At 38.5% G+C, this 14375-nt stretch overlaps 1 protein-coding gene across 3 annotated transcripts; it reads left to right on the top strand.

The window, feature by feature from the left end:
* The first annotated feature begins 2005 nt into the window (after positions 1-2005).
* Positions 2006-12827, top strand: LOC123763607 (transmembrane protein 126A). Of its 3 annotated transcripts, none has more exons than XM_045750824.2 (6): positions 2006-2135; positions 3142-3263; positions 5008-5179; positions 6601-6729; positions 8207-8329; positions 12571-12827. In XM_045750824.2, exons 1-6 carry the CDS (start codon positions 2130-2132, stop codon positions 12676-12678), a joined length of 660 nt encoding a protein of 219 aa, XP_045606780.2. In that variant the 5' UTR covers positions 2006-2129; the 3' UTR covers positions 12679-12827. The 3 variants fall into 3 exon arrangements, with proteins under 3 accessions (XP_045606780.2, XP_045606781.1, XP_045606779.2); XM_045750825.2 differs by having other exon boundaries at positions 2043-2181; XM_045750823.2 differs by having other exon boundaries at positions 2115-2153.
* Positions 12828-14375: the final 1548 nt, after the last annotated feature.

The following is a 14375-nucleotide window of genomic DNA, read 5'->3' as shown; positions in this document are numbered from 1 at the left end:
TTACTATTATTATGTTTAAAAAACTTATATTTTAGCATTTAATATGAATAAAAGTCCTGCAAAAGAACAAATGTATTCGAATAATTGCTTGTACACAAGGTGTATATTACCGATACACTTTGTAAATATTAGAAGATTTGATCGTCGCAGCGAACACTTCCAGCGAACATTTCCAGCTCTGCAAACTATTTAATAAATTTAGACGGGGACAGAAAGCCTGTGTGTGTATACATACAGGCTTATATAATATAGACTTGCATTGAGATCTTCCCAAGGTCGAACTACTGACCCTTCCCGCGATGCAACCCCATAACAGTTGCCTAGCTCCCGGGTACCTAATTACTGCTAGGAGAACAGAAGCATCGGATGAAAAGATACATCCATGAGAGTTTAGAAGCTGAGTTGAACCATCTATAGGGTCAGTGCCGGAAGAAATTACAATATTTGAAAGTCTTGGCCCTGTTGTGGTAAGGAAGAGAGAGTTCCTGTGCGACGCCTGTTATACATAAGTACTAACGAGAGATCACTCATCGATTATAATACACCTGTCATTTTGTTGGTAAAGGTTGACTATGTTGGAGAAGGTGCAAATCAATGACACGTAAATAATTTTAGGATGGCCAAGAAATGCTATAATTGAGATAACGAGGCTGGAATTGAATTTACATACTGGATTAAGCTTCTGTAAATGTAACCTTGGTGATCAGACTATTGAGAGGTGGGGGAGGTATTAAATTAATTAACATATTTCACAATGTGGGCAGAAATAATCAATGCATTTTAAGGTATAACAAGAGTGGATATATGAGAACTTTAATTTATAGTGTTGCAAAATATGATGTAGTGCAGGAATGTATTACATTGCCTAAGAAACCATTAACACCACCATAGAAGGAATGTAACGCAGAGGTGGTGATTGTTTTCATGCAAAAGAAAAGGAGTATGTAAGAGACAGGACAGTTAAAGGTTAATATATAATTGTATAATTTTAAAAATACTTAATTTAAACACTTCATGTTAATTGTGAAGGCTCGGTAGGTAAAGACAGAGAGGCACGACGTGGAGTGTTGATCAGGACATTGCATATATATTGTTCACGTGACTTTACCTGAGAGCCACTAACACTAGTGGCCTCGACGAGGACAGGAAGCCGGCGGCTTGTCGAAGGTCCTCCCATTTGCTTTGATGAGCTTTTTCATCTTTACTTTAAAAGTTAACAAAGTTTTGGCATTTAGGACATCATTGTTATTGGACCTCGCTTATTAACTGACATTGTCTCTTCAACGCAGGCTGTAAATTATGTTATTTATTTATTAATATATATACAAGAAGGTACATTGGGTTTGTGAGAGAATGTAGCATTGATGTTTTACATTCTTGTAGTATGCCGCAAGCTCACATACCATTACTATGTTGTATGTGATAGTGATGGTATGTAAATTGCCTGAACAATATAAAGAAAAAGAAGTTTGTAGTGTACTCACCATACTGTATGAATGTGTGATAATGGTACTGTATAGACAATTCTTACGAAGTTCAAACATTTTGAACAAAGAATGTAATATTAACATTATTTAAAAATATTTTGTAATGTGACAATCATTGAATTAATGTAAATGTATTTGTGATGTAAAATATGATTATTTTTTATGTAGTTATGAAAATGTTATCCTCTTGAGGGACTTATTATAAGCTACTTTTGTGATGCATTTTATTATTTCAAGTAGCTCAAATATACTTGAACTTGAATTGAACCCCTAACACTTACCGTAAATATTTCTTGCGAATATTTCCAGCTAACACTCACTGTGAACATTAAGAAATTCCCGTTGTCGGGGACATAAAGCCTGAACTTATATAAGCTTATCGAGGTTCCTTTAAGTCAACTATTTACCTTCTAAAGGGATGCAACTTATAACAGTTTCCTAACTTACGTGTAATACCCACATACTCCAAGGTGAACAGAAACATTAGGTGACAGCAAACGTGCCCAACCACAGACTGGTGCTTGCTGGCTAGTGTTTGCTAGCGAGGGTTTGATGGCTAATGTTTGACGTGGGTTCACACTCAACCGACGGCGTCCCGGGCTCTCCTTCACATAATTCTAAGATTGACTTGCTCTATCAGACATGGCGGTAGAGTATAATAATTACGTACACAGCTACGGGATATATTATCTGTGTAATTAATTAATTAATTATCTATCTGAATTATATATACACCGAGAGGTGTACCCGGCTTCGTGGTAGATTTGATTTTATTATTATTATTATTATTATTATTATTATTATTATTATTATTATTATTATTATTATTATGCCTAGAAGGGGTACCACCTCTGGTGCTAGTGCAGGGGACCCATAGCCTCGGAGAAGAAAATAGAGTACTCAGAGAAGACCTTGTGGATCCTCTCTGAACACTTTGATATTTCCTTCTCCTACCACCCCTATTCTTTTGGTGTGTGTATTCTTTTAGTCTTCTTTTCTTAGTCTTTCTTTTCTTTCTACTTCTACTTTCTACACCAAAGCTACTTAGTATTCATATTACATCTCCAAGACTTGTCAGGATGACAGCAGTTTAGTTTAAGCTGCCAAGGATGACAAATGGATAATATGGTGTGTGTGGCTAAATCGAACAGGGGTATTTTAACAAAATTTCTTTGTTAATTGTAAAGAAAGGTACAAATCAGGGGTGAGGAACCTGCAGCCTTGTATAATGCTTAGTGTGTTCTTCGAAAGAAATTTATATTAATAAAACTTCATTTGAATGTTCCCGCCCAATGCGCCCTTTATGTGTCTTCCGGGATTTGAACCTGGAATTCTCGTTTGTGTATCGAGAATGAGCCCCGACTGTATGAAATGATTGTTTGTTGTTAGAAAGGGGGAAAGGGGTTTAATAATTTGTGCACAGTGTTATGGATTTCATTTAAGTACACAGATAAGAAGGATGCCAAATGCTTGTATTGTCTGGGTGAGTTTAGTGTTGATTTTTGAGGTTACTTGTATTTATTTCCTCTTTACACTTCATTACAATAAGCATGACAGACAAGGTGGCTTATTGTAACCACTTTTATATTCACACTTTTGAGTCCATGTGATAGTAATCCACTTTCATATTTTATAAATTTGTTCCCTTTGATAGGTCCAGGATGACACCACAACAATTACAGCAACACTTGATCATAAAAATTTTAGTGGTGCTGAAATGGAATCCCTTAATGAAGCATTAATAATTATAAATGAATGGAAGCCAGCATCAGATGTGTAAGTATTCTATACATGTCAGTGGCTTTATAAGAATTAATTCTTTTTCAATATTATCCCTAGATGATGGCTTACGTCAAATGATGAAAAGAGTTCACAAACGATATATGTCATATATTTTGACATGTTTGTCATATGACTTTTTTCACTATAAAAAATGGGTTTTGCTTATAAAGCCTTATAATTATCAAGATATGACATCTCTAATTTTTTAATATTGTTTTTAATTTTGTAAATATTTGCACATATAATCTACAGAAATGTAATCAATAGTTTATAGACCAGCGTTGATTATATTTCTTAGAATACAGTATAAGATAAAAATAGCTACACACCACTTTATATGCAATATTCTGTTTAATCCTCTAACTACTGCTGTCTCAAGCATTGTAGTCTGGTGTGCCACTCATTAGAAACAGAGCAATGCAAAAGATGTACAGTGATTACAACACAGCAGTTGCAACATCAGGATCTGCGGGTTGGTACAAGAATTCAACCAACTACGAACCACTTAGTTTGTTGAAAAGGAGCAGTAGAGCAACAGAAGTACACTTACATTGCATCAGGCTTGGATACCCATGTGCATGGGCAATAGGCTTACAGGTTCTGGAAGATGAGAGGAAATGTCAGCACTGTGGAGAAATGCCCTGACAGACCACTGGAACGTTATCTAACACAGTTACAAACCCATTAAGATTTCAACTTAGATTCAACAGAGCAGAAGATGTTGTTAAACATATGGGACAAAATCTTACTGAAGCGACCATACGAGTCATAAATACTCATACTCCACCCAAGTAAAACAGAAACAAGCAACACTTAGTGGGCCAGCCAGAGGTTTAGGGCCCACGCAGGAATATCCCTGAAAAAAAAAAAAAAACTTGTGGGAGATTTTCACGTATCCGTAATGTTCAAAGGTAAAAGATTCTATGTGAACATTGTTCAACACTAGAAACCTCTTGCAATTGTTTGCCATATTGTAACAATCCTGGAAGCTTTAGCTTCCTTTCTGGGAATTAGTAAACAAAAATTGGCATCATGTCAGGCACATCATGACATGCACCTGACATGGTGCCATGCATAAATTCATCTATACCCATGGTAGGAACCTTTTTTTTTTTTTTTTTTTTTTTTTTTTTAGGGATATTCCTGCGTGGGCTTTAAGCCTCTGGCTGGCCCACTAAGTGTTGCTTGTTTCTGTTTCACATGGGCGGAGTATGAGTATTTATGACTCGTATGGTCGCTTCATAGGAATCATTGATAATGCCTTGCAAAATTTCAAGGACTTCTATGGACCTGGAAGATATTAGTGATGAGAAATCAATTACAAATAGAGTACAGTACTGTAGTTAACATGAAAATTAATTCTCAGAATTTTAATCTTTCAATGTTTCTTCACCTCAATACAGCCAAACTAAAATTGTTAGAATTTTTGTTTATGATTTTCCCTTCATCAGAAATTAATGTTTTTGTATATACATTTTTTTTATGCATATGAAGAAATTGACCTAATTTAGGGTGCACAGTTAGGGGGTTAATACTGATTTACATACTAAGATACAGTAATGCTTTTATTTTATGTTGAAGTGTTCTGTACCATATGATACTGTATATTTATATATAAATCAAAGTTTCTTGCAGCATTATACTGTACTGGTATATATTTTTTCTCTCTTATTAAATAAAACAGGAAACATGTAGCATAATAAATACAGTATTTGATTAACACACTTTTATTGCACAGATTTGCACTGAAGAATTATGTGTTTGGATTATCAGCTATCAACAGTTGTACTGCTGCATATATCAACGCTCACTACAGGAAAGCAGTCAAGCTGAGGAGTCAAGCCTTCATTCCTACCCTTATACCTGTGGTGTTCCTGCCTGCCATAGCTGGTTCAGTATTGCACCATCATGTAAGACATTGGAGTTCTTTTTTTTTTTATTATTATTATTATTTACTCAGGAGCAACGAGACTTCATCTTATTTAAGACTTGATTTCTTATGAGTTAAAATTTTCTAAAGTAGAATGGTATTTTCCAAAGATTGCTATGTAATAGATACTAATTTATAAAATTAGATTCATTGTCCTTCCATGATTTAGCCATAAATTGAGTGTATTTGTTGTCCATTTCTGTACTGCTGGGATTCGAACCCATAATTCTTGATTATGGGTTCGAATTATAGATTATTGCGAGTCAAGAACAAACCCGACTTCTACCGGGACCCTTTTTCATCTGCAATACCTGACCAGTGATCGTGCCAATGGTCATGGATTGTGATATGACTGGGCAGAAATCTGAAACAGGAATCTCTTTATGGGAGAGGGATTGGCATGAATGGCCTTCTTAGCAACAGCATCCACAAATCCATTTATGGTAGAACCAATATGCCTTTGGGGACTCGGCAAAATTCAATTGTCCAAAATCTGCCCAAAATTAGAAACAACCAGTACTGAACAGTGGAACCTTGGGTAGAGAACGTCCCTCTTTACAAATTTTTCTGGTTACGAAATCAATTTCTTAGGAAAATTTGAATCGGGTTACAAACTTTGCCTCATCTTGTGACTTTGTTGATACACGTATGGGTCGACCAAGCGCATAGTTCCTGGTGGCACGGGCGACCATGCCTCAGTTTACTAATACCGCCTGTGACATTTTGTTTCCGCCTCCACCGGGGATCTAACCCGGAACCTCAGGACTATGACTCTGAAGCGCTGTCTACTCAGCTGTCATGCCCCGACCTGGTGCAGATGCAGTAGTAAGAGTACTTCTTAATGCATCTCTGCATCAAGAGTGCATCACCATTGCATCTCTGGTGCAGTTATTAAGGACATATTTTTGTTGTTTTTATAAAAGTTCAGCTAATGTTAATGTGAAAATGTGTCCAGACTTAACGATTTCCATTTCAAATCACAAAAAGTGGTGAAAACATTAAAAAAGACATTAAAATATGACCTAATTAAAAAGAATGTTCAACCCTCAGAGTGCCATATTAAGGCACTCTGCACAATTAAGTGGATAACAAGCCCTATTACTGTCATCCCACCTTCATCTCCCTCTTTCTCTTGTGCTATTTGCCCTTTCCAATACATGATCATTTTTTCTGTACTACCTCATAGTTTGTGCTTTAAGTTACTATTGCTATATAATTTTCATCTCGCTATACTATATAGGCAGTTGTGTTAGTGGGGCGCGAGTTGTCATTATGAAATAAACTTATAGGAAAAATTCGTAGATGGGGTATGTTTTTTTCTCTCGCCATATTGTGTAATGTATAATTAAAGAATCATATATGTTCAATAATTATTGATAGAGATAATTTCTGCATCCACAGTTTGTTCAGCGCCCATTGCTTCTTCAAAAGTTTCAATGCCCAGTGTGTTTAGAGCTGAGAGGAGGAGCAGTACAGCTGTTTGCTGGCATTTTATATCCACTGGTGCTAGCACCACTTGCTTCATTTCAGGTCAGTGCCACAAAACACAACATTGTTAAAGCATTTGTTGTTGCATATAGTTTCATTTTAATTATACATGACTGTACTGTACTCCAAAATTAACTTGTTGCCCCCTTTTACATGATGCTTGTTAGGACATTAACTAATAGTATATAATGAAAGGATTGCATTGTTTTATACAAATTTTATGGGAAAATGGTGTAGTCATACTGTACTGAGAGTATAATATGATAATTAGTGACTCGTAAAAACAAGAGGTAGATTGATTATTCATGAGAGATGGTGAAAGTGGACATAGTGAGACATGATTGGTGATGGGATAAAGAGGTGAGAATTTAACTGAAGAGCAGGACAAGGAGCCGCCATTCACCATCATCCAGGTCACATAATACGACCCTGTCAACAGCATCGACTTAAGATGGTGAGCATCAGTTCAACAATGAATGTGTGTGGCCCTCACTTTGGATCACCTAGAGAGATGGGCGGAGCAGACACCTCCCCATGTTTTGCATTATTTGGATTCAGATTCAGACACTTTATTTGTAATTACTTTTACAAATCAGCACAATTATAGCTGGACTAAACAGGTGTGTGTAGCAGTTTAAATCACACTTATATTTTTGGTATAAAGTGAGTAACATATAGCTTCAATTTTGAAAGGTGATGTATATTGGAAAAACAAAGTGTAGTTTACCATTAGAGTAGTAAGACAGATATTTACATAATTTATACCACAAAATTAGGGTGAGAAGCTATTCTTGATCAAAAACACTCCAAACACACAGTTCATGCAACATAGATCTGGCATCAATAGGACTCAACATGCCTGTTATTAAGCCATCTCTTTATGACAGTAGTTCCTTTATAATTTCAAATATTGAGTTGGAAGGGTCTTTGCTTTCTCTGCTGATGAGTTGTTTTATTATATCTTGCAGACATGCTGTACCATTATATTCATCACTCATTCTTAAGTTGATATTTCTGGAAAAGTTGAGTGCCTGAAAAACAACAAAAAAGTTGATTGGGTTTGCTGGATGAGTGATTCCCTTCAGACAAAAGGATATCATTCGTTAGGGGATTATTTCATCTAGTGTAGGTGTGAACATCAGGCTAGGTAGGTGATTGCAATGAGTGCAATTAAGTTTACCAAGGTCAGCATTTTGTATGTCCAATAATTCACACTCGTACAAACTTAGACATAGACTTAATAATTTTATAATTATATCTTTTCAATGTACTGTATATACAATATACCATATATATATATCATAAAGATATAAGTTTGCACCAAAGTGCTGCCACATTCCTTGGTATGTCTTACTATATCATCTTTAACTTTTTAAAAAAATTTGCTGATTTCATTGCTTCAAGCCCCTTAAGAATATAATTTATTCCAAGATTAAAAAGCTCCTTTGATCAACATGGCATGATTTCCAAGTAGTTTTACACTCACAAATTACTTGTCTTTTAATTTTGTATATTACAGTTTGCCACAAGACTGTACACATATGCCCTACCGAGTGTCTTCGAACCAAAAGCACTGTTGAAGGAAGTATTCAGAATGACCCGGCCATTACTTTCAAAGCTTTATATTCTTGCTGGATTACAAGTAAGTTCTGTAATAATATGATAGATGTGTAACTCAGTATATTATTGATCATATGTAATATTCTAGGTTTTAATTTGATTGTATTTAATTACTTTAAAGCCTATTAGGCAACTTTTGCAAAAGAATGAAATCTATTATGGTAAGAATTGCAAACTTTAAACAGTTTGTGATACATTATTTACAGCTTTCTAGTAAATTATTGTTTTAAGATGAAGTACCATATTTTGAATATGGTATGTGTGTGTGTGTGTGTGTGTATATATATATATATATATATACAGAGCACCACTTGGTTTCCGAACTTTAGTTATCCGAAACTTCCAGTTTCCCGATTGGGGTTGGGGAGTCATGCTACCCGAACAAAGTTCGGGTAGGAAGGGGTCCACCAAGCGTCACGCCGGCTTGTGGTGGTGGGTGGGCGATGGTCCAGTTTGCCCACTGTGACTTCACAGATTCACGGCCTATTATTCCTATTATTTTGAATTGCCATAAGGCTGGAATGTTCATTCTGTGCTTTTGTTTTACATATCTGCACAATCAAGAAACATCTGTGCACCATGTTGGCTCCAAATGCACGCATTGCGTCAGTGATGGCTGACTGGTGGGTGGATGGACGATGGAGCTGAGGTGGGAGGCAGTATGAATGAGGGGGGGGGGGAGAATCAGTGAGAGAGGGGGGGAGAGAGATGCTAGGAGGGAGGGGGAGGTATGGAGAGATGTTAGGAGGTAGGGAGAGATGCTAAGAGGGAGGGGGAGGCAGGGAGAGATGCTAGGAGGTAGGCAGGAAGGGATGGAAGTAGTGAGAATTAGGGAGGGAAAGGCAGGCTGGCAGGCACAGGCAGGCAGGCAGGCACAGGCAGGCAGACAGGCAGGAAGGCAGGCAGGCTAGCTTGCAGGCAGGGAGTGAGTGGTAGTCACGCGGTTGAACCGCGTGACCTTGAGAGATGGGATGTAGGGGGGGGCGGGTGGTTTGTTGGTGGTGGGGGTGAGACCGGCTCATTCCCGAAGATAAGCCTAACACACACTACCCGTTAGCATGATGGCAGGGGGGGAGGCAGGCTGGCTGGAAAGGAAGCAGGCTGGCAGGCAGGCTGGCTGGCAGGCTGGGAAGGAGGCAGGCTGGCAGGCTGGGAAGGAGGCAGGCTGGGAAGGAGGCAGGCTGGGAAGGAAGCAGGCTGGCAGGCTGGGAAGGAGGCAGGCAGGCAGGCTGGGAAGGAAGCAGGCTGGCAGGCTGGGAAGGAGGCAGGCTGGCAGGCTGGGAAGGAGGCAGGCTGGGAAGGAGGCAGGCTGGGAAGGAGGCAGGCTGGGAAGGAGGCAGGCTGGGAAGGAGGCAGGCTGGGAAGGAGGCAGGCTGGGAAGGAGGCAGGCTGGGAAGGAGGCAGGCTGGCAGGCTGGCAGGCTGGGAAGGAGGCAGGCTGGGAAGGAGGCAGGCTGGCAGGCTGGGAAGGAGGCAGGCAGGCAGGAAGCGATATATGGGTGTTGAAGTGAACTGTGAACCACGTGACCTTTGAGAGTGTGTGTGTGTGTGTGTGTATGGGTTTGGGGTGGGGGGTGGGGGGTGGTGTGTCGGTGGTGGGGGGAGAGGGGGAGGTGTGTCGGTGGTGGGGGGAGAGGGGGAGGTGTGTCGGTGGTGGGGGGAGAGGGGGAGGTGTGTCGGTGGTGGGGGGAGAGGGGGAGGTGTGTCGGTGGTGGGGGGAGAGGGGGAGGTGTGTCGGTGGTGGGGGGAGAGGGGGAGGTGTGTTGGTGGTGGGGGAGGGACCGGCTGACTCCGTAAGCCTAGCCACACTCCACAGACCTGTGACCCAGATTTGTTTCTTAAATGTACAGTACATCATCGTATATTTTAGGCAGGATGTGCCTGCAGGCTGGCAGGAAACATCCAGAGGATGTTTGCCAGACGTCTTAATAATCAGTTAGGAACAATTAAGGACTTTTATAAAGCGGATCAGGACTTCACTTATTGATGAGTACAAACAAAACACGGATCGCATTTACGCCATGAACCTGACGATTTTTTCCCCTAGAGTTTTTTTCATAAATTTTTCGGAAAAATTTCTTTTTACATTTCTAGTTTATTTTTTCCCCTCTATTTCTCGTATACGAACTTACATGTTAACCGACGGGTCTCGTCCCCAAGGGGTTCGGAAACCAAGTGGTGCTCTGTATATATATATATATATATATATATATATATATATATATCCACATCCATGTATTGTACTATAGTATCTTCATATTTCATTATTTCCATGTACTTGCTGTTCTATTTTAGACTGACTATATTTCTGTTTTCACATCTTGTGGCTGCAGCTTGTAGAACATTCTTCTAGCATTCCACAACATTTCAGGCTTGCAAAGCAGAGTCTGCTGTGCATTTGCTCTTATAAACACAAATCTCATTTTGAAGCTTCTTGAGTGCCTGGTTAATTTCATTACACATTGCAAAATGGTTCAGGATTCATGAACTCTTGCAAAAAATGTGCATGAATTCACTAACTCGTTAGTGTACATAGTTTGTTGCAACAATTTCACTCGCTGAACATCCAGAATGTTCAACTGAAGACTTTCTTCATTTGTGATGACAATCTCAAATTAAATTTTTAATTATTGAATTTCAGACAAGAAAAACACTTGCTCTCTTCCCTTCCTTCCCAACCACTTGAACTGGACAGTAGAGTGACGGTCTCACTTCATGCAGATCACCGTTCAATCCCCGACTATCCAAGTGATTGGGTACCATTCCTTCCCTTTATCTTATCTCAAATCCTTATCCTGATCCCTTCAAAGTGCTATATAATTTCAATGGCTTAGCACTCTCCCCTGATAGTTTCCTTCTCCCCCCCCCCCTTTCCCTATTTGTGTAAGTTAATCCATTAGTATTTGAACAGTGACACAAGGTTTTCTTGGCTCTGTGCTCCAATAAATTGAATTCAAAATAATATAATGTCCGTGAGGTTAAAATGCAGACTTTCCATATTAATATAAGGGAATTTGTATAAATTTCTGTTGGTTTGTGTGTAGGAATTACAGCCCTTTCTATGCATAGTTTCTTCATTTTAGGCAACCAAAAGTAATTGAACCCATTAACATATTCGTAGTCATCATATTTAGTGCAGTGGAACCTCGGTTCTCGTATGCCCCTGTTCTCGTAGTTTTCGGTTCTCATGGTAAATTTCTACGAGAAATTCGATTCGGTAGTCGTAGCTTGCCTCGGTGGTCGTAGTTTGTTTATGCACATACGGGTCCACTGCGAGCATGGCGCTTCTATTTACCAGTGTCTCCCGCCTAGTGATGATCGCGCTTGGATTCTTTGTGAAGAATTTCATTGTTTTTGTGCTTTTTTTGGTTTCTGAACATAAAAGTTATTATATATCACGTCATGGGTTCCAAGAAAGTCAGTGGTAATGTTCAATCTAAGAAAATAGTTGTGAGGATGACGATAGAGGAAAAACAAGAGATCATTCATAGTGAGATAATGTGATGTCTCACTACAGACAAGTGTTAAAATGTAGGGAAAAACAAGTGTCTATAGACAGATTCTTGAATCTGAGCAGATGTGCTGTTTATGTACACCTCAAAAGACATGTTGCTGCTACTGTAAGCAGTCACATCATGAGTAAAGACAAGTGAGCTAGTTCCAGTGGCAGCCAAATGTTTCCAAGTCATAATACTACCTCAACCATGTCTCACAAATGAGATGGTATGGTTTGGAATGTAAACAATTCCTTTCTTTGCCCACACTTTTGTCTTTCATGAGCAGTTTCTTTCTCCACACTTTCCATCATTGATGCAGGTAGGCATGTTTGGGTCCAAGAAGTCTTGTGTAGCTAGGCAGTACTAGAGCTACTGGGTTCCTACCAGTAAAGGGCATTTCACTACATTCAGTGCTTAATGTTTATCAGCCCAAGGATATCTTTCTTAATTGCTCTCATGCAATGGAAAGATATCTAGTTGTTCCATTGTGCTTATTATTTTTACTTCTTCTTTCATGTGAAATTGAATGTATGAAGTACTGTACTGTACAATCTTTAATCCCAATCATATCACCTTGTATATATTGTCAAGCTGAATAATGTTGCGCATTACTAGAATGCATTATCAATATATGGTCCACCTATATGCTAGTCAGTAGGTAAGATTTGCTCCATTCACTCTTCTGCAGCTTTTAATGCAGAATTGTTATTTCTAAAATTTCTTGTACTACTTTTCATGTTTTATATTGTTGATTTGATTTTGATCAGGTTATAGTTGGCACAGCGTGGACACATTGGGAAGCTCACAACATTTTCACTGTAATGTCAAAACTGTCCAAGATGGAAGAGGCTGTGGCAAGACATCGAAAGGGGTAGACAAATATTTCATATTGATTTTTAAAATGGTCGTGAACTTTGAGAAATGTGAATGATAATTAACTTACGCTTTTATAGTGTGGCTTTATATATTGTGATTTAGCATTAATTCCTGTACAGTGTATGTAAATAAAATTTCTTTGTATGAAGATGGAATTCCTTGTCCTCATCATTCGTATTTGAGCTCCACAACATTCAACCAATATAATATGCTAAACAGTAACTTTGCCAGTTTTTTACCACTAAATTTTCACTTGGTCTTATTTTAATAGTTCCATTCCCCATTACCCTGTCCTTGCAACCACTTAGGTGGTTCTTGGTTCTATAAAAAGTGAATAATCTGGAGGTCGCATCTTTCCTTGGCCTATACAGTACATTTAATAGTCATTGCAAGAAAAAATGCATCCCTTATTACTTCCACAATCACCTTTCTGTAGTATAGCCTTTCTATAGGCAACCACCTTTCCATAGTATACATGGTGAAGCCAATCATCTTTCCATAATATTCGAGGTGAAGCCAACTATCTACCCATAGTGAAGCCAACCTACTTCCATACAGAGTAGACAATGGAATGTTTTAGAAGCCAGGTAAATTACTTAATTGTGCATATCTAACAGGCACTTTAGGGAAGGAAAACTAAGATACAAACTTCTTGAGAGTTGAAAAGAATAACTAACAGTACTGTACTAAAAAAAAAAAAGCTCATTACTATACTGAATTTAAAACCTCATTCGCAAGCGAAATATGGTGTGAGGGTCCATAGAGTTGTTTTGTGTGTTGTTTTTTTTTTTTTTTTTTTTTTTTTTTTTTTTTTTTTTTTTTTTTTTTTGCTCCATCCTGTGTGATGGGATTTTTAGCGTCACGTAGCTAGTTTTTGACACACTCCGTACTCCCCTTCATATAGTCTAGGGTAGTTGCACAAATGCAGATGTACCTAAATGTGTTAATACAACAAAAATATGTATGACGAGTGCTGTGCTCTAATCAGTAGATGGAATATCTAAGTTGAGCATTGTTATATTCATCCCTGAGAGTATTATCCCAGTATACTATTGGGAATGTACTATCCCGCTGTACCAAGTGTGAAGGGAAATATTCCTTTGTTTTGGAGCAAACCTGTCGATCTGTCGATCGAGTCATCGAACCTATATATACACGCAGCCCGTCCTCCTAAGGTTTCCCAACGTCAAGAAACTGTCGTATTAAAGTGCCCTTATTCTAGCCTACCAGAGGTGCCCAAAACGGAAAACGGGACATTACGTCAATTTCGCGAGCCGCTACTATTTTCTAGTATGACAATTTTTGGCCTTAAGTAGAGTATACGTCAAAATGCGACGCTCTTATTTAGAGGACAAGTTGATATCGTATATTTTCTTTTTTTCTTCATACACATTCTTTTCCTCCATATAAATGCAGACATACAAATTTCAAGCATAAAAGTTTGTGAAGTGTTGGATAGATTTAAATATAGTACATTTTTAAAGGATTCAAGACAAGATGCATATATATACCGGCATGAACTCCAAGATGTTGATACATTGTGGAAATAACATATGATTGGATATGACATGAAAAATGATTATATACAAAAAGTAGTGCCAGGTTCCAGTTACGAACATGTGATTGGGAGTGCGCTCGTATGTGTCACAGTTTGAATGTGATTGTGAAGCCTTTCTAACTGTTCGACTGGGCTCCA

Source organism: Procambarus clarkii, chromosome 52 (assembly GCF_040958095.1).
Source record: "Procambarus clarkii isolate CNS0578487 chromosome 52, FALCON_Pclarkii_2.0, whole genome shotgun sequence".
Lineage (NCBI taxonomy): Eukaryota > Metazoa > Arthropoda > Malacostraca > Decapoda > Cambaridae > Procambarus > Procambarus clarkii.
Note: the sequence above shows the minus strand (reverse complement) of the source record. Positions and strands in the feature narration are given on the sequence as shown.

Coding starts and splice junctions, on each gene's coding strand:
- LOC123763607 (XM_045750823.2), top strand. CDS start 2,130: ATGGCGGTAGAGTATAATAATTAC. Junction 5,180..6,600: donor GTTCAGTATTGCACCATCAT/GTAAGACATTGG, acceptor CTGCATCCACAG/TTTGTTCAGCGCCCATTGCT. Junction 8,330..12,570: donor ATATTCTTGCTGGATTACAA/GTAAGTTCTGTA, acceptor GATTTTGATCAG/GTTATAGTTGGCACAGCGTG.